Source organism: Ricinus communis, chromosome 7 (genome assembly GCF_019578655.1).
Source record: "Ricinus communis isolate WT05 ecotype wild-type chromosome 7, ASM1957865v1, whole genome shotgun sequence".
NCBI classification, from domain to species: Eukaryota; Viridiplantae; Streptophyta; class Magnoliopsida; order Malpighiales; family Euphorbiaceae; genus Ricinus; species Ricinus communis.
The window spans coordinates 26215373-26241081 of NC_063262.1; the positions used below are offsets into that span (position 1 = coordinate 26215373).

The 25709-nt window shown below is 27.3% G+C and overlaps 2 protein-coding genes across 2 annotated transcripts; both read right to left on the reverse strand.

The window, feature by feature from the left end:
• Positions 1-1507: 1507 nt before the first annotated feature.
• Positions 1508-8908, reverse strand: LOC8288325. Its single transcript, XM_048376952.1, has 7 exons — positions 8750-8908; positions 8571-8649; positions 8037-8334; positions 2651-2688; positions 2382-2527; positions 2133-2211; positions 1508-1939 (listed from the first exon to the last, which is right to left on the reverse strand). Exons 1-7 carry the CDS (start codon positions 8753-8755, stop codon positions 1623-1625), a joined length of 963 nt encoding a protein of 320 aa, XP_048232909.1. The 5' UTR covers positions 8756-8908; the 3' UTR covers positions 1508-1622.
• A 12742-nt stretch (positions 8909-21650) lies between these two features.
• LOC8288326 (heavy metal-associated isoprenylated plant protein 47) lies at positions 21651-22737 on the reverse strand. The gene is made up of 3 exons (XM_002524544.4): positions 22591-22737; positions 22393-22471; positions 21651-22315 (listed from the first exon to the last, which is right to left on the reverse strand). The coding sequence occupies exons 1-3, from the start codon at positions 22594-22596 to the stop codon at positions 22023-22025; spliced, it is 378 nt and encodes a 125-aa protein (XP_002524590.1). The 5' UTR covers positions 22597-22737; the 3' UTR covers positions 21651-22022.
• Between the last annotated feature and the right edge of the window lie 2972 nt (positions 22738-25709).

Consider the following 25709-nt stretch of genomic DNA (forward strand, 5'->3'; position numbering starts at 1 on the left):
CAAATAATAATCCTTCACATAAAGTAGGTCTTCCATCTTGCCTTTCCAAATATGATAATTAGAACCATTCAAATTGATCATCCTACTTGTGTTAGCTTCCATCTTTCAAACAAGTTTAACCAATACAGAAGAACCAGGCTCTGATACCAATTTGATGGGAAAAACAGCCACAAACGGTAAACAAATAAATGCGGAATTAATCTCCATTTGTCTAAACTTTTCCAACTTGAATGAACCCCTGAGGATGCAAACAAATAGGGTGTTCTTAATCCAATTAGAACACACACAATACCACTGCTATGCACCAAGATATTGAGCTAAAACAGTAAGCACACAACAACACAAAGACACCGAAATTTTAGTGTGGAAAACCCATAAACTAGGGAAAAACCACGGGACCATTTTGGCCGCTTAAATCCACTATCATCATCAAAGGAGCAATACAAAGTCTTCTCTAGATAATACTAGAGGCATACAAAATCATCATATCCTTGGAAGTAAGCACATCAAGGTGTATGGAATCAAAATAGAGCCAAGATAAGAAATATATCACCAGAAAATTAGCTACTGTTCAGACCAACGAAACTCGACCTCCGGACCTCAAAACCCGATCTACACCGTCCAAAATATTGGCCCAGATGCTGTGTAGCTGCTGTCCACAAATCACGACGATCCAACGGTTCAATCTACGGAAAACGGAACTTTTCTACTGCTGTGTATTCTCTTCTCTTCTCCTCTCTCTTTTCTCTTTCTCTGTTATGTGTTTGTTATATACTTCTCCTCTCTTTTCTGTCCTTATATTTTAGATAGTGGCAGACCTATTTTTTTTAATAATATGCTCACAAAATAGAAAATCTAAATAAGACTTTAATGGGCTCAATAGTTGGGCTTTCCTCATGGGTCAAAAATAAAGAAAAAACCCAATAGGACAATTTCAAATTGTTAAGTAAGAAAAAGATTTGAAGTATGAAGCAAAGTGGAGCTTTGAATTTGGAGCAAATTATAGGAACCTTTAGTGGTAGTGCAGACGATTCCTTTAGTTCTCATTAATGACAATTTCCTTATGAACTTTTAAATATGTCGGATGAGTGTCAGGCACGTGTCTATATAAATAAATGTCTGATTATGATACTTTTGTCTTTCAGAAATGTCGTTGTTTCTTAATAAGTTCTATTTATCAAGATTTCACAAACACTATAGTTTGAAATGTAGTTATGGCTTTGTTTAGTATGGACCTCATGTATTTTACATTAACTTTTAATCTTGACCATTAAAAAATCTATTATCTATTGCTAAATAGATAATAAAAATGGGAATGGTTAACTTTTAGCCTTCTGAAGTAGTAACATCCTGATCATTGTTCACTTACTATAATAGGTTAGAAATTACCTTTACTTCAACCAATATGACAAGTCATATCACATCTAGAGGTGTACAGGGACGCCACAAACCTGAGAACATGTAAATCCTTATACAAAGTATTTTTCTTCTTCATCAAAGAGTGAAATTCAGGAAAGATTGATTTCAAGATCTACATAATACGAATATATAGCAAAAGCAAAAGAAGCAACAGGAGAATTTATTGGTGTTCGCTGTTGACAACTTTTTGTGGATTTAACATTTCACAAGATGGAACAGTAGTAGGGTTCACGGTCCCTAACCTCATAGATATAAGTCCCTCCATAGGGCGACCAGTTCACAGGCTGTACCTTTCCATCACTTTTCTTGTCGTCTTTCTTCTCATCTTTCTTCGCTCCTCCTCCTCCTCCTCCTACGGGGTTCACACTGACTAGTTCAGCATATCCTATACGTTTTCTTAGACAAATTCTTGTCGCTAATCCCTTTCTTAGCAAACGTGTTAGCTTAATAACATCCACTCCATCTCCTGTCACGGCTAGCTGGTTCTTATCTTGCCCCTCGAAAGCCACCGACTCCACGCCTATGTACATACAGTTACAACTTCAATTCTTATGAAACTTCTTTTTTTGCCTCAATAATAAAATCTTCCAGTCATTAACGAGTTTTGGCTGAATAGTAACTGAAGTCCAGTTGAGTATGACGTATCAAAAACAAAAATAGCAAAAGACTCTAAAAAGGAGAATTCTATTTTCACTGATATGAATTTCCTATACCTGAAAAACCAACTGCAATTTTCAGAGCCTTGGAGCGAGATTTTTGGCTATTCACTGAAACCTTGATCACCATCTTTTGCTGACAAAAAAAAAAAAAAAAAAAAAAAAGAGAGGAAGCATACATATTTTTATCAGATAGTTTATTCTTCTATAATTTCCTTTTTCTTGAAGAAAGAGATAGCAAAAAAGGGTAGAGAAAAAAAAAAAAGAAACAGAAAATTGTAGAGCTTGCAGACTATTAATAAGTACCTTCATGTTGTTTGTTTGTTGGAGACGAAGAATTATGAAGTGGAGAAAGAGAATTCCTCTGGATTTATTGGTAATACATGGATGTTGGATTGCTGGTGATGTAGCTGTTATTATATACACAAGGGCACTGCTACCTCTTAAATTATCTTATAAATATTGCATGAAAACTAGTTTCTAATCATCCATATGTCTTTATCTATACAGATTGATAATTTATATTTTTTTTTCAATTTTATCTAATAAAGTATGAAAATGCTTAATTGGTGTACTTAACAGTGACGATGTGACACTTATAAACATGCAAAACCTGAAAGAAGAATTAGTTAAAATGAAATTGAATGATATCATTTTGATAGTTATAATTGGTGTAAGGAATGTGTACAATGGCATCGAGGACTCCACTATACATTTCTTACCACATGAATGATATCATTTTCTTTCTTTTCGAAAAAGAAACAATATGTAATATTTAAGTATTGCCATTGCCATCCCACATCTCATCTAAGTTTAAAGAGATAGTTAAACAAAATATTGTCATTTCTTATTGGATTGTACTGTTCAACCTGATTTAACTGGAGTTATTTGATTGTATTAATAAACTAATTAAATTGGAGTCATCCCAGGGATATTTTATATAAATATTAATTTAATACCATATTCACTTTTGCAAAGGGGGAAGCATAAAAAAGGGCCATATTTCATTTAATTAACTAGCATATATTAAATTTGATAAAAAATTTATCGAATGAAAAAGTATGTCAAAATTAAATTTGTTTTAAATAAATTCGCCAATATCTCTTTTTCTTTTCATAAAAAAAAACTTTTTTTTTTGTGGACTGACGCCTCCTACAAGAAAATTATGATTAAATCTGTCATTCAATTTATTTCACTTATACGATGAGTTGTTTCAATAGTCGAAAAAATAAAAAATATTAGAGTAAATAACAAAAATTGGATAGAGATAAAGATTAATTCTTAATATCTAATTTTTATAGTGGGGAAACAAGAGGAGCCTCGTATTATTTGGTAGCTTTGACAATCTATGGTGCTTACTTTTTTTATTAATTAGTCGTGTATTTATGCGATATTTGACCATTATTATTATTTTAATTATAAAATTAAATTGATAAATATAATTTAAAAATATTTTTAATATTTAATATTACTCTATAATATTTTAAAAATAATAGTAAACTAACTATATTTAAATACCCTCTTAATTCTTTAAAATTTTAAAATTTTATGAGTACAATAATATAGAAATTATTTTAAAAATGTTTATTTATTAATTTTAATATTATATAAATTAATATTGATATTACTATTTTATAAAATTAAAAATTTATTATATAATTAAAAAATTAATTTATTATTGAATATAATATTAAAAAATATTATTTAAAATATTATTTTTAGAATTAAAAATATTTTTAATTAAAAATTAATATATTAATTAATATAATATTAATATATAATTAATATATATTTCTTATAATAGAATTAGTATCATTATTTAATTAAAAAAATTATTTATTAGTTAATATAATATTAAAATATTATTAATATTTTATTTTTTAGGATTAGAGTTAGAATTTAATTAGAAATATAACTTATTAATTAATAAGTTAATAGAAAAATTATAAAATTACATATAAACTTGAATCTCATGTGTCAAAAATAGTACACATATCAAAACAAAAATCTTATGTGTTAAAAATTAAATATATATATAAATCTCAGAAATTAATATATATAGATATAGATAGTTTTAATCCATTTGAAGATTTTGTTGATTCTCAGTGTTCCTCTGGCCCTATCCAAGCTAAATGACCAGCTCTTATGGAATTTCTGTGAGAATGGTAATTATAACATTAGAAGTGGGTATTAACTTACTCTATGCTTCAAGATTATTGAGGGGGAAGCTGCTCTTCACTTTAAACTGACTTTTTTGGAAGGCTATGTGAAAAGTAAATATTCCTCTTAAGGTGTATAAATTTTTATGGCAGCTCTGCAAATTGGCTCTAGCAATTAAGGTATTAGCTAGTGCTGCTGCCATAAGGGTTTGTAGTAGGCTCATCTTGTTCATTTGTCCCTTACATTTGTGATCCTGAGACTGAGATTCAAGCCATCCTTTTTTGGTATGTCGTCAAATACTTGCTTGGTTCCTTAGCAAGTATGAACACCGCAAATCTTCACATTACTATGATATTAGTCCACTTTGAGTTTGAGTTTAGGCCCGCATGCTTTGCTTTTGGACTCTACTCAAAAGGCCTCCATTTATCCATACTTATAAACTCATGATCCTCCCCACTTTTAATTAATAATAGGCAAAACCCATTTTTAGTCGATTGTGCTTTTCTATTTTATTTTACTTAGTCTTTAATGAACGATTGTATTTTAATACTTTTATTTTTATTATTTTTAAGTCGTTTCGTCAAGAGCGTGCTTACAGACACTGTTAGACATATCAGTAAAATACTTAATTTTGGTTCATTAGATCTTTAAAAATTTATTTTATTTTGAAATATTTCTGAATTTTTATCTTTTCATTATTTAAGTCCTTATATAAACGTCCGTTAATTTTGAGAGTTTCTTTGTAAGATAAAACTTTAAGGATAAACAATGAAATAAAAATAATAATGTGAATGAGACAAAAAATAAAAATAATATAAAAATATTGAAGTTGAGAAACTAAACATCAATTTGTTTCTAGGTCAGCATCATTTTTGTATGATATATGCAATTCGAATAATCACCTCCTAAACTGATATGCAATAACTTATTTTAAAAAAATCCTCATATTATTCTTTTTGAAATATTTTTTTTCCTATCTGTTAGTAGTTTAAATATTTCTTTTCAAATATCAATTTATTTGTCAATTGAGTCCATAAGACTGAGTTTTAGAAATTATTTTATTTTTTTAAAATAAAGCCTATGCATTTTGAACAGATTGGAATAAAGTTTCTAAAACAATCACTGAAAGTGATTTGTAAATTTATTATTGCAACCAATTAAGAAAGTGACATAGAATATGAAGTGTGAACAGATTGTATTAGCATAGCAATACTTATCAAGACCCATGTTCTTCCATGTTCACTAATTAATTGCTGTATTTCTCTTTCTAGTCCTAAAGTCCCAATTTGAGCCCCTTTCTTGCTTGCTTCCTTTGATTTTGGACCTTCTCTGATTATTTCAATTCCTTTATCTATTGACCCATTGAGTCAATGGACTAAGTCATAAATCATTTATTTTTAGTTATTAATATCGTTGATTTAAGTAATAATATTAATTGAGACTTAAACTTCGTAAAGAAACATTATGCAACTATTTATTTTCCAGGTCAAAATCAAAATAATTTCCCATAAAATATTTGGGAAGTACTTGTCAATTGCCAAGACCATCCTGTAGTTTAGTCATGATCAATTAATTAATATTCTTCCATTTTCTAAAGTGAATATTGGGATTTGAAGTGTAATTTTCTTCTATAAGCTCAAGTATTTCAATAAATGTCTAAGCCTGATATCCTAAGAGTATATAATGGTGATGATGTATAAAGAATTTGAAATTGGAAACTGTACATACAGATTTACCATTTACTCCATTCTTTATAGTTTAGTAAAATGAAGAACGAAAAAAGCCAAAAGAATTTAAAAAAAAAAAACTAAAACAAATTGATTCAGTTTGATTGACCTTAATTCTAATTTGATAGAGTTTTATTTCGGATAATTACCTCTGTGTTTTCTTATATTATACTAGTTATCCCATAATATTTAAAAAATATAATTTTTTATTATTTTATTTTATAATTTTATATTAAAAATATCTTTCATTAGAATTTTATATTTAATTTAAATTTGAGCTGAACCAATTATTTGATGATCATATAAGAATCATATCATTGTCTCCTCTTCTTGTGAAGTCAAAAGAGAAAAAAAAGAAAACTTACCAAACAGAAAGTACATAAAAAGATTAATGTAATTTGGTTAGGCTAAAGTAGTCAGAATCCAATTACAAAAATGATGTCGACTATATACCTAACATAAGTTTGTTCTTGTATTTTCTCGTCAATCTGCAATCGCAAGCTGACAAATTCTGAAACAAAAGTGAGCCTCCCAGAAAAACAAAGTAAGATGAAGTTTGATTATTAAGAAAATTTTCTTCTACCGTTTACTCCAGAATTTGTATATATATATTAAAAGAAAAGAAAAGAGTGGTGGATAAATTCTTGGCGTCAATCCTATCTAAATAATCCATTCTTTAAAATAAATTAATAAATAATTGTAAATATATTTTTTAATTATAAATAATTAATTAATATTTTTAAAATAATTTATTAATTATATATATATATATATATATATTCTACTATTAATTTAGATTGTTAATAAATTTATATATATAACATTTAATTATTCATATATATTAAAATTATATTTGATAAATATTATAGTTGTAAAATACTATTGATTGAATTTTAAAATAAATAAAAATAATATATTTAGTTAATAATAACTAAATACTATATATAACTGATTAATTTATTATTTAATTATATCAATAAGTTATTAAAATTAAAATAAAATTAATTTTTATAGATTTATATGTATTTTGCACCTATAATACTTTATAATGAATCTAAAATCTAATTTAAACTAATTAAATTGATTTTAAATAAATGAGAAAATCTTTTGTAGTTCTGCTCGCAATTATGCAAATTCCATGGAGAAATTTCAGAATTGGCATATAGGACAATATCTAATATAGGCTGGGCCGCAGGGTAGTTGCATCCCACCCTAACCCTTTTGGTGTCTGCCTTGACCTTTCACTAGATTCATGCTGCCCAAGTCATCTAAATGGTCAATACAATGTATACAACCATTGCCTTACAAAATAGGATAATATAAAAGAAAACTTTTATCCTCGTGCACCTCTATCTATCAAATTAATAGATAATTTAAATATATTTATTAATTTTAATTAAAAAAATATATTTATTATTAAAATATAAAATATTTATATATATATATCACTCTCCTATTAATTGTAGTATATATATTAAATTTAGATTAAAAAAAATTCTAATATAAAAATGTAACAAGAAGTGTGATTTTACCCTTTTTTTTTTCTCCTTCCCAGAATTGATTTCTGATTTAAACCAAATCCATCCATAAGAACTACCTTATGTATTAACTGGGAAATTTTGGCCTTTGCACCATATTTAGGTAATATGTAATGGTTTTTGTACCTCACCAATTGTATTAGTATATATGAATATGATCTCCACAATTGAAAATTTTAGCATGTGATTAAACGATGAGAAATCTAGGAAATTGCTCAACAACACATATGATATAATATTTATATCTTTTTCAACAGAAATATGTAGGAAGGTGTGGACTATCATTAAGAAAAGTTGACAAACAAATATAATATTAAGAACAGTTGACGAGAGGAGTAACAAGAACTTGCATGTCAAGCAATTTCCGTGCTATAACCTACAAATACAATTTAAATCTATCAATAGAACATATTAATAATCAAAACAACCCATTAGGGATAACTCAATTGGTACTGGATTTGTTGTTGGATTGAAAAAATATAAAACTTTTGGACCCTTTAGAACCCTTCAATAAAAAATGACCAATGCAGTCTTACATGATGGAGCAAGTAGAGGGTTCCCTAACCTCCTGGTAGACAACATGAGGCATACTGCAGCCACCATATGACCAAACTATAGGTTGCGATTTTGGTTCTTCTTTCTTCTCTTCTTCTTTCACTTCGGTTACGCTTATCAGCTCTGCATATGCCTTGTTATTTGGTAACAGGCAAGGAAAATGATGCCATTTTACCAGTTTTTTCCTTAATGAATTTGTTAGTTTCACCGCATCTACTCCTTCTCCTACCACCACTAACTGGCTCTTGTCTTCCTCTCCTAAAGACGCAGAAGTCACGCCTGTATCAATCAGCAAAATTCATTGCTTAGCACTTAACATATACAGACATGATTATAATATATGATAGTTTGCACTTCTGATAGTTTTTAAAGGGAACGAAGGCTGTCAGGAGTTGAACTCTTGAACTCATGACTTTTTCATTAAGATATGAGGCAATACTTTAATTACTGGCTACTATATAATCCATGCACGAGGGTATTTAGTGCATAATAATTGCTACTTAAACTATATTTACCATAGCTGCTAACTATAATCTGCAGGGCTTTAGAGCGAGACTTGTCACCATTCATTTCCACTTTGATCACCATCTTTTGCTGCACCAAGTGAACAAAAATCAAATTTCCCAAGATCATTATACATGCATGCAACGATATATAGGATAATTTGCTAACAAAAGTAATAAGTATGACATACCTTCATGGTATTTGTTTGGTGGAGAAGTAATTAAGCAAGGAAAGAACCCTAATAAGTTGATACGGATAGAACGTTGATGGTAGTGGAGGAAAAGGAAGTTGAAGGCTTTTCAAATCTACTTTGGAATGACTTACTTTGGGGGATGCGTTCCTCTATTTATAATCTTTTCAGTATTTTAATTTTCAGCATCACATGTTAATATTAATTTCAATATGAGCCTTCAACAAAATTATTCATTAAACTCTGATTATAAAAAGAATTTAATTCGCGACTCATCTCATTTCTAAGATATTACTATCTAAATACATAATTTTTTCTACTGCAAGAGTTCTATTAATCTAATACGCCTAAACCACAACACTTTAGTAATGGGTGTTGACTTAGTTTCTCATTTTTTTTTTTCATTCTCTTTAAAGTTCTCTCCACGTTAACAAATTAAAATATAATCTTAAAAGTACTGTATTTTAATAACAAGCATAAAGTGCTGAACTTTTTTAATAATTAGGGCATTTAATATTTTTTTTGTCATAAATGAGTCTTATCTGTTAATAGAACTGGACAACGCGGTTAGTCCTAAATGATCCTGCAACTCTTTTTCTTTTCAATTCCTATGTTTTACAAATAATTGAGGTGCTAGAATTTTGGTAGATTGTCAACAAATTCCATTCATTCACATAAAAGTCTTCTAATTTTTGTGTGGAAGAAAAAGAAATGCGGACCACATTAGACAAAAAAAAAAAGATTTTATCGCCATGTCTCTATTCCTAAAGTCATGTCTATCCCTAATCCAAATTTCACGACAAAAAGAACGAAATATCTATCTGAAACTCATTTTTAGAATTAGAAAAAATTTGATAAAAAGAGTTATTATAAATGTAAAATTATTTTTGAAATTCTTCTAACAGATTAAATTGTTTTATCAAATACTTATTACAAAAAAAAATGCACTTAAAGACAGCTAGATATTTTTGATTTAGCGATGCTTTTTTATTGTATAATTGCCGACGCTTTAAAAAGCACCAGCCTCATTGTAGGTATATATTTTGTTGAGCCAAAAACAACGATGCAAATGATTAAGCGTTCGTAAATTAAATATGGAAGCAACATTATTTATGTTTTGCATCGCCAAGATGCCATTGAGCGACACTTTTAAACAATTGACATTTTAATTAAACTATAAGCTTAATTTTAATTAATATATATTCAATTCTAAAATTTCAAGCATAATTTTAATTTTTTAATTTCAAAAAATAAACAACATATGTCATATAAACTTACATTGAATTGATTATTGTCAAGCGACTTCAGTAATTTATATTAAGCATCTAACTAGAAACACACGAACTACTAAAAAAATTATTAATTAACCTACACTTGAAGCCTAGCTCTAGTGGTAAGAGTGTTTGCTCTTGGAAGTAAGAAGTCTCGAATTCGAATTCTCCTATTGTATAGTTTATAGCCCGTTAGCCTTCCAGTAAATCAGAAAAAAAAAAAAAACCATTAATGTTAGCAAAACAAACTAAACTTTAGGGAAAGACTATCTCTGCAATGAAAAATAATTAATATTTAATCATAATTAGACAAACATGTAATAATTCAATTATTGTTGTTTTCTTCCCAAAACTTTCAATTTTTATCCTAATAGACAGGACGAATGCAACTTATAGAAAGTAAAAATTTGTCAAAAATTCTTTTTATTTAAAGAAATCCAAAAATTAGAGCTAAATAAATACTTACTCATAATTAAAAGGTAATTTTCACTCATAATTCTTGAACTTGGACGTGTTTCTTATTAACATCCTTAATATCATCGATGTACATATTAATTGTGCTTGAAGTTATTGTTAACTGTGAAAAAAAGAATTAAAACAAAAACAGAATTCAGAATTTTTTGTTTTAATATATTAAAGTTGAAAAAGTATTTTTCAAACCTCAAACATTTAGACTTTTTCTTTAAAAAAAAAGTTAAATTTTGATGTATTGTTAAGCAATATTCATTAATTAGATTAGAACTCTTCCCTCTAACTTCCTCAATCCTTGACTACAGACAGTAATAAAATCCCTAATGCTTCTGCTCTTTTTTCTTTTTCTTTTTCTTTCAATGCCATGGCACTGCAAATGATAGAGAACCTCAAATCTTCTTGCATTGATGAGGATTTCCTATTAACTTTATAATCAATTGAATAGTTGATTTTCTTATAAACCCATTTTGTAACCATCACCATTGAATTGAATCAAACAATCTATAGCTTCTCTTTTACTAGTTATTGAAAATTATGGTATGATTCATAAGGGACATTATAATATTTTTGTTAATAATATAACATAGTTGAATTTGATTTCTTTTTTCTCTTTACCACTCCTATAGAAAGAGAATTTAACACTCATATAATAGAGGACCATAAAATTCTTACAGAAAAAGAAAATAAAAACTCCTGTAACGAAAAACTATAAAACTTCTTTAGAAAGTACTAATATTAACTTATTAAAACTAATTAATAAAAGAAAAGAAAAAGGAATCATCGTTGACGTAAAAATGACCGGCGGTGGACTAAAAAATGAAATTTTAATCAAAAGGAATGAAAAAAAAAAAAAAAGAGGAAAGGCGGTTTGGGTTTTTCAAAAATAATTGGTAATGTGGTGAAGTGATTATTTGATGATCATATAAGAATCATTATCTCTTCTTCTAATTAAATTTTATTTTATTTTTTTTAAGAAAATTAAAATTTAACGAACAAAAAGTGTATAAAAATAGATTAAAGTAATTTGGGAGACTGAAATAGGACCCAATTATCAACATAGTCAGAATTCAATTATAAAGTGATGTCAAGTAAATTCAACTATATGCCTTGTAATCTTGAGTCCTTCTGTATCTGGTCCCATTTTAATAAATAAACTAAAACATTTTGTCTCCCCCATAAATTATTAAACAACCCCTTCTAATTTCCATAGCTCGTACGTCTATATATATATTGGCAATGATTAAAAGTGAGTTTTTTTTTATATAAAATCCAACCTAATCGTATGGAACATATTTGTTTGTCCGAAAACTTCTTCCTAAATCTCCAATCGCAAGCTGATGAAGTTTGAAAAAATCTGAAGCAAATTAGTGGGACTCCAAGAAAAATAAAGTAAGATGAAGTTTGATTATTCAGAAAATTCTTCTTCTAGAGATTACGTTAGAAAATTCATCTTCCAGCGGTGGATAAAATGTTGCATATAATACAAGAAAATCTGTTCCAATCCAATGTTTTATATCAGCGTGTAACATAAATTATCCATAGCATGAACAATTTTTAACTTAATGATTCTATTATTAGATCATTAACAAAATTTCAATGTAACTGACATAATTTAAATATAATTTTTTTTATAAAATTAAAATAATAATTTGGATAATTTCTTTCTACACTTTAAAAATTATTAAAGATTAAATAATTAAACTTTTATTTAATTGTATTTATCCAAAATAATAATAGTGATTTAAATGTATTTTAGATGTCTAAATCTAAAATATCAGAATTAAAAGATTTAATTTATAATTTTTAAAAATAAAAGCATTTTTCATATTTTACTTTATTAAAATAAAATAAAATTATTAGTATGAAATTCTTTTTATTAAATTAATATACTTTCTACGATATTTATGAATCTTGATTTTTTAATTATATATTAAATTTATTCATTATTAATTAAAAATAATTTATAATATTAATTTTATAAATATATTATTTTATTTTTAAATAATGACGAATTAAATAATTAATGTATATGTACAACGCACGACGCATGCTGGTAAACTAGTACATTCTAAACTACAACGTGTAGTTAGGTATGCTCCATTTTTATTACTTTATTGACCTTCTCCAATATTAATTTGTGCACTTCCATCCTAATTCTTATTTCTATTTAAGAAAAGCAGTAAATAAAAAAATAACGATGACACCTTTCCATTAAAAATTAATAATTTATGTCAAGAAAATCATGTCCCATATCTAGTTAATAAATCAACATCACATATCTGTTAGTGATAAAGTTTTCTTTTTCTCTTTTAATTTTGATTGTGATTTGAATTTAATATTTTATAATACGCTACTGTAATTTCGATTGAATTGTATTAAATGGTAGATTTTAAAAAGTAAATACATAGTTATCAAAATTTTATTTAAAGAAAAAAATATTGAATATATTTGTTATTAAACTGTTTAGAATTATTTTCCTTAACAATTATTTTCTTCTAGAAGTGAAAGTGATTAACCATATAATAGTTGAAAATAACAAAATGATTTACGATTAAAGTTGTAATACCCGGAAATTTTCTTTAATAATGATTTTATTGATAATAATAATTAATAAATAAATTTTTATTTAACTTAATTTTACTTTATTTTTATTTGGTTTAATTTGGAATGATTAATGAAAATTTTAATGTTAGACAAATAAATGAGTTATTTTCCATATCCAATTAGTTTAAAGAACTAATTAAGTAAATTATTTGAGGAATAAATTATATTTTAGTTATTCAATTTTCTCCAAATGAATATATTTAATTAAATTCTATATTTGAGAGTTATGACAGAAATTGTAAAGGATATTTTATAAAAGAATTATTGGGAAAAAGGGTATTTTAATTAATTAATTGTGTATTAGGACTAAATTAGAAATTTATTTTGGGATAAGGATTAAAAGTATAATTTTATTATTATATGGGTTTAAATGGAAATAGGCTATATATATAATTATGTATTTTCAATAATTCTAATTTGGCCTAAATTAATAAGTTGGGGGCTTAATTGAAAAGTTAAAGAAAATATTAGGGGTTAATTAGAAATTATACAGGGTAAAATTGTTGTAATGTAAAAAGTTAACGGACCAAAAGGTAAGAAGAAAAAGTTCAGGGATTAAATGTCGATATGGAGAAGAAGAAAAGAAAAGAAGAATCGGGGAGAGAGAAGGAAGGCTCGGGGAGAGGAAGAAGAATCTAGCAATGGCAGTAGCAATGGGTCAAGAGGAAAGGCAAAACTTCCTTGCCGTCGTGCGATTCAGCGACGGTAGCGGTGATTCGGTGGCAATCGACTCCTCTCGGCGAGATCTTCCTTTTGATGGTGGCGGCGTCGACTTCGGTGGCCGGATGAGGGAGTTCCGACGAAGTTGGTGGCAGCCGCGTTTTTCGGCTTTTCCGGCGAGCTCCAATGGAGGATGGATGATCATAGGACATATCCTGAGTCCCCTCAGCTCAAGCTTCCAATGGCACCGGTTTCGTGGTGATCGGACTTCATTTGCAAATCGACGGCCGAGGTGGTCCGCAAATCTCTCCGGATGATCGGGGGTCGGATCAGAAAATCGGAATCGGGTATCGTCATCAGCGCGTCGTTTCGAGTCCGATGGTATTTTTGGATCGTCGTTCGGACTCCGACGGCTAGAGGCGAGTCGATCGAGCGATCAAGCGTCTCGGTAATTTTCTCTGACCGTTGATTTAAGAATTCTTTGATTTAATTCATACTTATTGATTTGTGTTGAGTATTAGATGATATTTGTGAGTCAAAATAATAGTTTGTTGGACTGCCTGTCGTAGTCGTAATTTTGTGTTGTGTGGTGGAGTCGGGAAATTAGTGAAGTCTTGGGGACCCGACTCCCGTTGTATTAAATTGTTGGATATATATAGTATTTTTCTGGCAGGTCCTAGACCCGTTTTACCGAGGGGTAGACATCCGTGTTTTAGGAAAAGTTCTGCCAAATGTTCGGTAGAATTTACCCGAGTCGAGATTCTTAGACATTCAGTCCTAGGAATCTAGTCCTATAGTTATTTGTTTATTGTTCAGCATTATTGATAAATTATTTTTCGTGGTTAGATAATCCGTCTGTTCGGCTCGCTCCAACCGAGGCACCGGAGCAAAGCTAAGAGGTCGCCAAAACTGTGAGTTAAAGTCATATATCTACTTACGTGTGTCATGCTAATATTTTATATGATATCTCTGATTTAATAATTAATATTTTGACTAAATTGTTATGTATTGTTTATGCATACTTCATTTTCCGCATTACGATTTTTTATTAATTTTATAATGACTCGGGATGGGACGATAGTAGAACATATTAGTTTGATGAGTGTTCCGATATACATCCGAGAGTGATGGAAAAGAGTAAATAGGTAAATTTAAAGAGAAAAGATTACAACTTGCCCTGGTCGAACATTGCTCTCTAGGCTTAGTAGAGTGTGTTTGCCGGAGGTAAGGTCCCTGATCGAGCTTGCTCTTTGGGCGCCGGCTTAGTTGGAAATCAAGTGTTCAGGATGGAGGTAAGGACCCTGATCGAGCTTGCTCTATGGGCGTTAGACCTATTGAATTAAGAGAGCCGAAAGGCTAAGACAAGTGACCAGTCTGGAGGTAAGGTCGCCGATCGAGCTTCGCTCTCTAGGCGCCAGTTCTGTTGGAATGAAAGAGTCGAGATGTTAGAGTTGAGGTTAGTCAAGACGTCAGTGTTGAGATTGATCGAGAAGTTAGTATTGGGATTAAAGTTCTACTGAAGTACTCCGTCCCGTTGTGTGTGAAATTATTTTATTTAATCATGGCATGACACGTAATGTTTATTTCAAATTAAATAAATGTATGATTGAAGTATATGCAAATATTTTTGGATATGTGATTTTAACTCACTCTCGAGACTGACAGTCTCAATTTCACTGTTTTTTAGATTCGTGACTGTTAGTCTTTCCGCGATTCTTATTCAGTAACCCAACTTCTTCATCATCGGGTGGTGTATTTGATTTGGTATGTTAATTTGTAAAATCTTAGATTTTCCACAGTAGTAATAGTAGATGTATGAGTTGTAAATTTTCTGAGTTTCGGGTCTCGCCAAATTCTTCTGGCAGACCGAATTAATTGTGTAAAATTTAATGGTTTCGATAAATTGTAGCATTAATAATATTAGTTGAGATGAGATTTGTTTAAGTCAGTGAGTGTCAAGCTTACTACGGGATTCAGTGGCTTTACACCTACCTATTTTCTAGTGTCGATCACGGGTCCACATATGGGATCGTGACAAAAGTTATTAACCATTAAATGGTATTAAATTTACAATTTTTGTGATGGGTGAATATAATAAAACGTGAAATGAGCTGTCGTAAAATAGGATAGAATAGAACGTGCTCTACATGGTTATCTTTTTTCTGATTATAATATTAAATTTATAAATTTATTTGATATATCTTTTAATTATATGAATATTTCTAATTAAAGGTTTAATTGATATACTAATTACAAAATCATCTCTTTTCTGCATACATCATAAACTATATACATATTACTACTATTATCTTCTATGATTATCTATATTAATGTAATTAATTTCTTAGTGTTATAAGATTTTAAAATTTATTTATTTACTTAAATGGATATTATTTTAAGCAATAAGCTATTTAGTAACACTTTTAAAAAGATTTTAAATTTTAATAAATTTAATATAAATAAAGAGTTTTAAAGAAATATTACTGTTTCTTTAGAATTTGAAATTTAATTCTAGTATTATTATTTGTTATAATAATTTATATTATTAACAGTAATGAATTAATTACTACTTTTACAGAAGTTGATATTAAATTACATCATCATATATTTGTTATTATAATTTTTTATATTCTTTTGATAATTAATTTTCTAGTATTATAGGAATTTAAACTTTGATTGCAAGCTATATAACTTTCTCTATCTTTCTTTTATTATATATATCAATTAGTAATTTATTCATGTTATTGTACAATTATTTTATTTATTTTTATTTAAAATTTTATTTTATATATTTATATAATTTAATTTATAATTGTATTGATATAAGAATAAGTTCTATTTTCAATTTTTATAGTGTTATCGTTTACATCTATATTAATATTTTATTATAAATTACTGTATTTATCATATATTAAAATAAATATATATATAGGAAGTATATATATTTTTCAATTTTATTTTTTTATCTATTTCATTATATTGCACTAATAAGTTCTCATATGTTCATGTAATAATTGTTTTTAATAAATTATACTTATAGAATTCTCACTATTTATTTTTTTATTATTACTTTTCAATATATATATATAGATCGACTCTTCTCTATTCATTATATTATATCAATAATTTTTTAATATGTCAAAAAATTTATATTGTTTCTATGTTCTAAATTTATCTATTTTTATAATTTTTCTATATTATTGTTGTTTCTTATTTTTACATATATTAATAAAAATACATATTTTATTATAAAATAATAATATTTATTATTTTAGTAAGAATTTAATTATTTTATTTTATTTGAGTATTTAATATGAGAATATATTTAATATTATTATTTTAAATAATAAAGAAAAGATATATAGCAAATTAGTGACATTATATAATTATTTATTTTTATTATATTTAACTATTATTATATTATAATAAGCATTTATCTATACCATTTTATTTGATTAGTATTCAATATTAAATATATTTAAAATTATAAATTATTATCTAACCACATTAAAGCTATATATATTTTTTATTAAAAATTTATATATTGTGATTCTTTGAAATGTTGCTAAGTGGAATCTCATAAAAAAAATTTTGCATTTTTTATATATACACTAATAATTACAGATTGAGTTTCTTTTATATTTACGTTATACATGACTTATTATATTATATTAAATTCTAATTAGAAAGTTAAGATTTTATTAAAAATAAAATTTAAATTTCGGTAACAGATGATTGCCTATTGAATGATAAAGCTTTAATTATTAAATTAATATTTAATAATTATTATTATAACAATATTACATGTTATGATTTCAAAATATTCTATAAATAATATATATATATATATATATATATATATATATATATATATATATATATCCTGTACAAAACTCGGAGTTGCTTAGAAAGTGGGTCCTCCTTAATTTATTCTTTCCTTCTTTTTCTATTTCCTTTAAAAGACGTTCATTGACTTCTCCACTTGAGTCAACTAAGTCGGTGTTATTTTACTATATGAATATCTGCATTTTAATTATTTTCTGAATCTTTATTTTTCCTATATAAATATTAAGCTAACGAAAAGGTGAAAGCATTTTAGAAAAAATCCACGTCATACTTTGATTAATTATAGATAGACAAATTGTTAGATGTATGTCCTAAAATTTAATTGAACTTTTGTTTTCTGATTCATATATTGTAATATTATTATGTAATGAACATTTTTTTATTAATGACAGTTATCTATGATTCATTTTTTTATAATAATATAATTATTGAATAAGTCTAATAATATTTATTAAAGACTTCTTTCTCAAAAGTTGAGAATATGAGTGGCGAATGATCTTTTGAATAAATATTATAAAATATTTTTTGGTCGTAGAATTAAATATTAGACATCTTTAGTCCAGAAGACCAATATAATGCGTTTAACCCTATGATTGGTATGAAATACTAATATACATATATAGGATGATGAGTCTCATGCCATTAAATATGAATTACTAAGTTAATCATAATGCATCACTTGTGAGACGAGTGGGCTGAACATAACTTGAAGAAATAATGAATCACATGGATGATTTACTTAAGTTACTAATTCATTATTAAATTATGATTGTGTAACTAATCCTCAGACTTAAGGTGACAAAGTTGTCTCATGAATATGTAATTGGAATATGCTTATGCTTTAGATATCTATTCATACCTAGAATGGGTACTAGCAGATAGTGATTTCAGTTGCATATGCATAGAGGTAGGTGTTCATCAACAAGGAATCTATTGCCTTGAGTATAGAAAGAGAATATCCTATGTGATTCAATAACATCTTGATTAAGAAATCCTTGGCCAAGGTAATTATGATTAATGGAAAAGGAGTTTCCACATTAATCATATTTAATCGAGATGTATCATGGATTTGGTCATAGAATCAAATTAGCGGATTTGACAATTCCATGATCCTCACTTGATCAGGATATTGTTCAATGGAAGGATTTAGTTACACGGTAATTATAAATAAAAGTTTATAGATGATCAATGCCTTTAAATTGGATAATTATAATATGTTGCTAGATATCACTTATAATTTATGGGAATGATTGAGAGACAATTATTTAATTGTTCCTTTAGTTGTTTAAAGTGTTGTAATTAATATTTAAAGAGTTTAATATTAAATTCTCATTACCAATTAATAATGAACCTAGAAAGTTACGCACGTTAAGATCAACTCAAGTACGGCGATGGATTTGACTTGTATCTCAAGTAGGCATCTTTCGAAGTTAAAGTCTGTATATATTGAAGGAGCTTGATACATGTCATCACAAAAGAGTTTGTAATAACATGTATTTGTACAGCAGCTTGACACGTGTCATTATAAAAGGATTTTATATGACACGTGTCATTATAAAAGAGTTTATGATGACATGTGTAGAGAAAGCAGCTTGACACGTGTCATCGCCAAAAGTGTTTTATGATGGCAATATGTTAAGAAAGCAGCTTGACACGTGGTGTTAATATAGTTTGACACGTATCGTCACAAAATAATTTTATGATAACATGTGTCAATACTGCTTGACACATGTCATCACAAAAGAAAATTTGTAATAACATGTGTTTGTACACATATGTTAAGGATTATGAATTCTTAACACTATATAAGAGAGTTTCTTACTCCTATTATCAGAAATAAGAATAAAGATAATCGGCATATACTTATTATCATAATAAGGTTATCATAATAGGAAACTTGAGAGTAGAGAAAGAGTTCTTCATCTTCAAGAATTGAATAGTTTTGCTTGAAGTTGGTTGTGTGAGATAATTTAAAAGATTTAAATTGCGAATTTTTATTTGATTCTCTAACAGAAACATCATTAATAATCAACAATCAAATTTTTCTCTTACTTACCTCTTTTAAAAGAAAGTGAATGACAAATAAAAATTATAAATCAAAGAAAAAGAATGAAGGATGAAATCATTTTTTTTCTCACTTTCGTCATGATTTTATGCAACTCTTTTAAGAGGCAAATGATGTTCAGTATCTAAAGTCAAGAGGATATCCAATTTTAATTGAGATTTTAATTTGATTGTAATTACAATCAATTAGACAAATTGGGTTATTTAAATAAAAATTTAAAAAATTAGCCAAATTTATTAAAAAAAAAAAAGACGAATACTTGTATTCTTAATATATGAAAGTAATTTTTAAGCTTGTTTTCTCTCTCATCTTTCCTTCTTTTTTTTTTTCCTTTGATTTTGTAGATAATTATCTGAAATTGAGCCTTCCTTCTACTTCATATCCTTTTGCATACACAATCTTAGTATCTTAATGCTAAATAAATATCAACCAATTCGTTACTAATTAATCTTACCAACTTTTAATAACTCATTAATATCAAATAATCAGTTACCAATCAATCCATTTGCATTCTAATATCAACTTAGCTGCCTCATTTTCTTCGTGGCTTTCCTAATTCCTAATTGTTGCATGAGTAAGGAATAGCTACTACCTACTTACGTTGTTTAATTACCTCTTTTAAAAGAAAATGTGTGAATGAGTTTAAGGCATAGAATGGTTGTTTAATTAGCTGTCCTTTGATGATGCATTATTATTACTTACGTTGAATGGTTGAACTTGACTTTGTGTCTAACAGAGTCTTCACTTGTAGCCAAACAAACAACTTGCCCACCTTTCCCACATTCTTTCCAGGAAGAAATGTATGATAAGCTTCTTCTTTCTTTCTTCACTCTGGTTACTGTCATTTTCTCATCCTTGAATACTTCAACACTCGGAGCTTTTACTAATCAAATTTATGTGAGTCCATAAAATCAGCTCATGTAATCACGAAGGTCTCCCCATCATTATCCCAAACTTTATATATTCTTATACTTATATCATTCTCAAATCAAATTACTTGTAATTATTAAATTCGCAATCAAATTCTTATATAATCATATATTACTAAATCAATTGTATCAGTTTTAATTGGTTGAATTTTAATTATAAGTCGTAATGGTAATAGATAGACCAATCAATACAAATAAAGTAATTAATAAATAATATCACATGTCATTATAATATTAGATAGCAAAAGCACCACCACTAGTGAGTCCAAGCAGAGGCAGCCACGAGAGCGACGATAGTGGCAACCAAAGCCCTCGCCTCGTCTCAAATCTCACAGAAGAAATAATAATCACAAAATACGCAGAGAGCTTCTTCAAGGGCTTTCGTGTATTAGCATGATAAGAATAATTAATAAATTTATAGAATCAAACCACCACTAAATTTTGTTAATGAGTTTGGGTCATTGAGCAGGTGAAAATGGAAGTTGGCCGAATGACAACAAACTAATAAGTAAAGAAGCACTCGGGGAAAGTCATGTTTTGAGGTAATTTTTTGAGAAAATAAACAGGGACTATAGAGATGGAAGGAAGGCGATGACTGTGAGAGGAAGAATATGAGATTTAAGCAGAGGATTTAATGAAAAGAGAAACCTTTGAGGGTTTGAAGTATAAGAAAAAAGATGGTGATTTCAATAAGATTTATTTATTTATTATTATTATTTTGTCGATTCTTTTTACAGAATATGCTTTTTATGGATGTTAATAAAATATATTTAATATCTTATACGAAGGATTTAAATATAATGAGCTATCGAGTTCGAATATTCAATAAAATTAAAGTTAAATTTAAAAAACTAATTACAAAATCGAGACAAGTTGAAGCTCCCAAAATAATGTATTTAGCATAACCGATTTTCTAGTTTTACCCGACACAGACCTATACATTCCTTCTTAAAATCTTTTGTTTTGATTTTATTATTTTTTTAATCATATAGTGTTTGATTTTGGACCTACACTTATTCTAGAACTAACATGACATTATTTTATTTGTCACCATCTAAAAAAAATAATATTATTTAATGATAGAAAGAACATCTATTGTAAATAAAAAAAAATTATGAGTATTTCTCTTGACAATTCAACCTGTCACCGTGTAAATCCACAGCAGTTGCTCACAATAAGCATTATAATATTATTAAAACAGACTAACAAAATCCAAGAACTCATACACAACTAATTTAAATTTCAAATGAACAAGATGAATCAATTCCTAATGCCAATTCCCATAATGTAAGAAAAGCACTTCTCCCCTCCCTCTAAATCTTCCCAATCAGGAACGTCTTCCGCACAATCTGGTGCCTGCAGAATTGGGTGTACTAATTAAACCAATTTGAGTCCTGTGTGTGCCTCTGTTTGCTCTGTTCCTGGATTCACATGATGGAGCAGGTGTAAGGATCAGGGTACTGGTTGCAACCCTTAACTTCGTAACCGTAGCTTGGCACACCACCTCCATAGTAAGGCCAAACCATGTGTTGAACTTTTGGGTCATCTTTTTTCTCTTCTTTCTTCTCTTCTTTCTTCTCTCCTACTGCGCTTACGCTTACAAGCTCTGCATGCCCTACGTTCTTCCTTAGCATTGTTGCAAGTTCTACTGCATCAACTCCATCTCCTACTACCTCTATTTGGCTCTTGTCTTGCCCTCCTAAGCTTGCTGATTCTACACCTGTAAGTTAAAACCCATCAAGAAAATTGAAGTAAAACTCTCAAGTTATGTAACTGAGATTTTGAAAAGAAGTTTACCTGAAACGCTTACTGCAATCTTTAGAGCTTTTGAGCGGGACTTTTGGCCATTCATGGAAACCCTGATCACCACTTTTTGCTGCAACCAATCAACCGAGCAAACAAACAAAAACTTAAGATTCATTTTTGTATCATCTTAGATCAAATTACTCAATATCAAGAAAATTGAAAGCGTGTAGCTTAGAGCTAAATTCATACCTTCATTGCTAGTTTTCTGCAGTGATTTTCTTACAGAGATGGCTTGAAGAAAGAGTTTTGGGCAGAGGAGCAGAAGAGAGAAATGTTATTGGTGTTTTTGTTTGAATTATGATAACCACCTTCCTGATTATTTATAGAGGCAATCGCTGTTGTTAATTATTATAGTAATTAATCAAAATGTGTGGCTGGTATTGCCATGTAATGTAAGTTCAACTTCTAGGAATAAGAAAAGAAGGTGAACCGAAACGAGTCAATGGAAGAAAAGGTCTAAATGTCGAAACTATGGATGAAAAATGGGGTCAGAAGAAGCCAAGTCAGACATGAAGTCAAGGCTTTGCTACTTCATGAAAATAACTGCTCTCCAATTATTATTTGGTGTCATATACACTGAAGTTATAAAATCTTATCTTTAATAAAAAAATAAAATTAATAATTTTTAAAAAAATTTATATAGTCCGTAGAATAAAATTATATTAGATAGTATTTTGTTAAAATCTATAAAATTTTAAAAAATTGTTTATTTCAATAAAATAAAAGTTAATTTAATATTTATATATTTTAAATAGAATAAAAATTGATTTAGTATTTTATAAATTCAATTAAACCTAATGTTAATAAATTTTTAATTTAATAATTGTAATTAAATTTAATATATGACACTGATTTTGAGTGACACCAAATCAATTACCTTTGCTGCTTATTACTCTTATCATCATTCATTGGATGAATTATATGACGCATACGAGCTAATATATTACAGGCATTTTCAAAGAATAACTTTTCACCTCTAAAATGTTAAAATGTTACTTTCTGGTTTTTCATACTTTGTTAATTAATTTTTCTTATTCTATTGATAAGAGTTTAAAAGAAATTAAAATTATTAATAATTATGAAAATAAAATACACAGTGAAATGAAATGAGTTCATTGGGAAAATAAAATTTACTATCTTATATAGTTAATAAATTAATTAAGATGCATTTTCCCCGTAGATATGATGTTTCTAAATATTACATGTCCAAAAAAAACCTATTTGTTAAAAGTACCATAATAAGTTTGTATCAAACCTATAAATAGAATAAGTGTATAATTTAATATCTTAATATATATTAATATTTTTATTATCAGTTTATATAATATTTTGATTGAGATAATTTTTATTTATAATTTAATCTTGAATGTAAATTATTCAAATTTAATAAGTTAAAAAAGAATTCAATTTAGAAAACGATAAATATTTTAAAATCTAGATATTATATTTCTTTCTTGCGTAGCTAAATAATAACTTTAGTCAATTTGTACGAATAGAAACTTTTCAAGATTCTTAAGAACTTTTTAAAATTCTCAAATTTTATTTAGCGCATTTCTGATGTACCGTTAAACTCTTTATTTTAAACATTCATTTTATAAAATAAATTTTAATAGATTTTTTATTTTTTAATATAAAATAGAGAATTGATTTAGCTTCTTATATATGAAAAGTTAAATTTTACTATTTACTGTATATTTAAACTGCACTTCTATACATTTAATTTAATTGACATATGTAATTTTTTTATTTATAAAAATTTAAAAAGATAAATTAAAACTATTAATATTTATGTATATAAAAATAAAATATAAAAAAATTATTAAATTTAAATAACATATATTACTTTTTATATATATAAATATTCTATAAATATTTTTTATTATAAAAATGATACTCTTTAAAATAAAAAATACCAATAGATATTTTTAATGAATTTATGTGTATATATATATTACCGCGTGATAATCATAGTTTGGTATGGAGTAAACACTCAAATTAATAAATTATACGGTTGGTACTCTGAATGTTAAATGGATACCTCTTTTGCGGTTCAGTCCTTTTCCTTTGTTAGACAGGTCCATGCATTATTCTGATTTATAATAAAGTATTAATTCTTAAATTATATTCTACATTTGCATGGAAAGCGTAAAGTGGGAAAGAACAGTTGTTACATCTTAAATTATTATTATTACTCTATTATTTTATATACTAAAGTTTTAATATGCATAAAGTACTATAAATATTTCCAATAGTAATAATGAAAATGCCAACTACAATCAAGTTTATTTATGTTTCTTTTTTCTTATTTTCCTTATGTTCACATATGTAAAGTAAAGGTAGATTAAGTGAACATATTGACTCCAAGTCAACCTGACTTAGTCTTACATTACAATATTAAATTGATACAAACCCGTTTAAAAAGAACTCATAAAATTAATATTCAATGTTATATTTCCTTAAAAAAATATTATTATATATGTGAAATAAAATTATAATTATATATATATATATATAATTAATTAATTAGTTTTGTAGAAATTGAAGCAGAAATTAATTGTAAATTTGCGATGTACATAGCAGAAGTTCTCCATCAAATTTGGGGCAGGAATGAGTTTTTCATGGAGGCGGATCGGATTCTGTCATCTCCATCCTAAAGCAATTTGTGGGTCACAAATGTTTTAAAAACTCTCTTTGTATTCTTGTTGGAACTTGAGATTAAGGCTGGCAATTATCAGATTATTGTGGTATGGGAGTAACATATTTAAAATAAACCTATTTATTTAATCATGTTATACTTTTCTTCAATTTTAACAAAAATATATTTATTATTCAAGTTTACATGGATCAATTTGTTTAATTTTTTTTAAGATTTTTAAGTTTTTATAAATATTATTACATATAGTCTAGATATATATTTTGATAATCATTTAAAAGAATTGATATGATAATTTATAAATGTATAGAAACAATATTGAATAGAAATAAAATTTTAGTTCAATATATTGTATATGCAAGATAATTAATATGACGAAATTATCACATATTACCTATTTATAACATAAATATGTAGTTTATATATACTACATAATAAAGATTTAAATAGAAGTCCACTAATTATCTAACAAAAACTCCATTAATATGTCACTAGTACAAGTAATTTAAACGAACTACATGTCCAATTATGCTTCATGAACATAAAGTATCTATATAAGGAATTAAATTATTTCTTTTTTCTTGGATAATCAAGATAATAAATAAATTATAGGTATAACAAACAGTAATTTCAGGTGTTGAATAATACTTACTCT

What these genes read in the sequence shown, in the direction of transcription:
- LOC8288325 (XM_048376952.1), bottom strand. An exon ending in GATTATAGTTAGCAGCTATG is followed by an intron (nt 8,335 to 8,570) that starts GTAAATATAGTT and finishes TGATTGATACAG; the next exon opens with GCGTGACTTCTGCGTCTTTA. An exon ending in AACAAACAAACAACATGAAG is followed by an intron (nt 2,212 to 2,381) that starts GTACTTATTAAT and finishes TTTTTTTGTCAG; the next exon opens with CAAAAGATGGTGATCAAGGT.
- LOC8288326 (XM_002524544.4), bottom strand. An exon ending in GATTGCAGTAAGCGTTTCAG is followed by an intron (nt 22,316 to 22,392) that starts GTAAACTTCTTT and finishes TTTAACTTACAG; the next exon opens with GTGTAGAATCAGCAAGCTTA.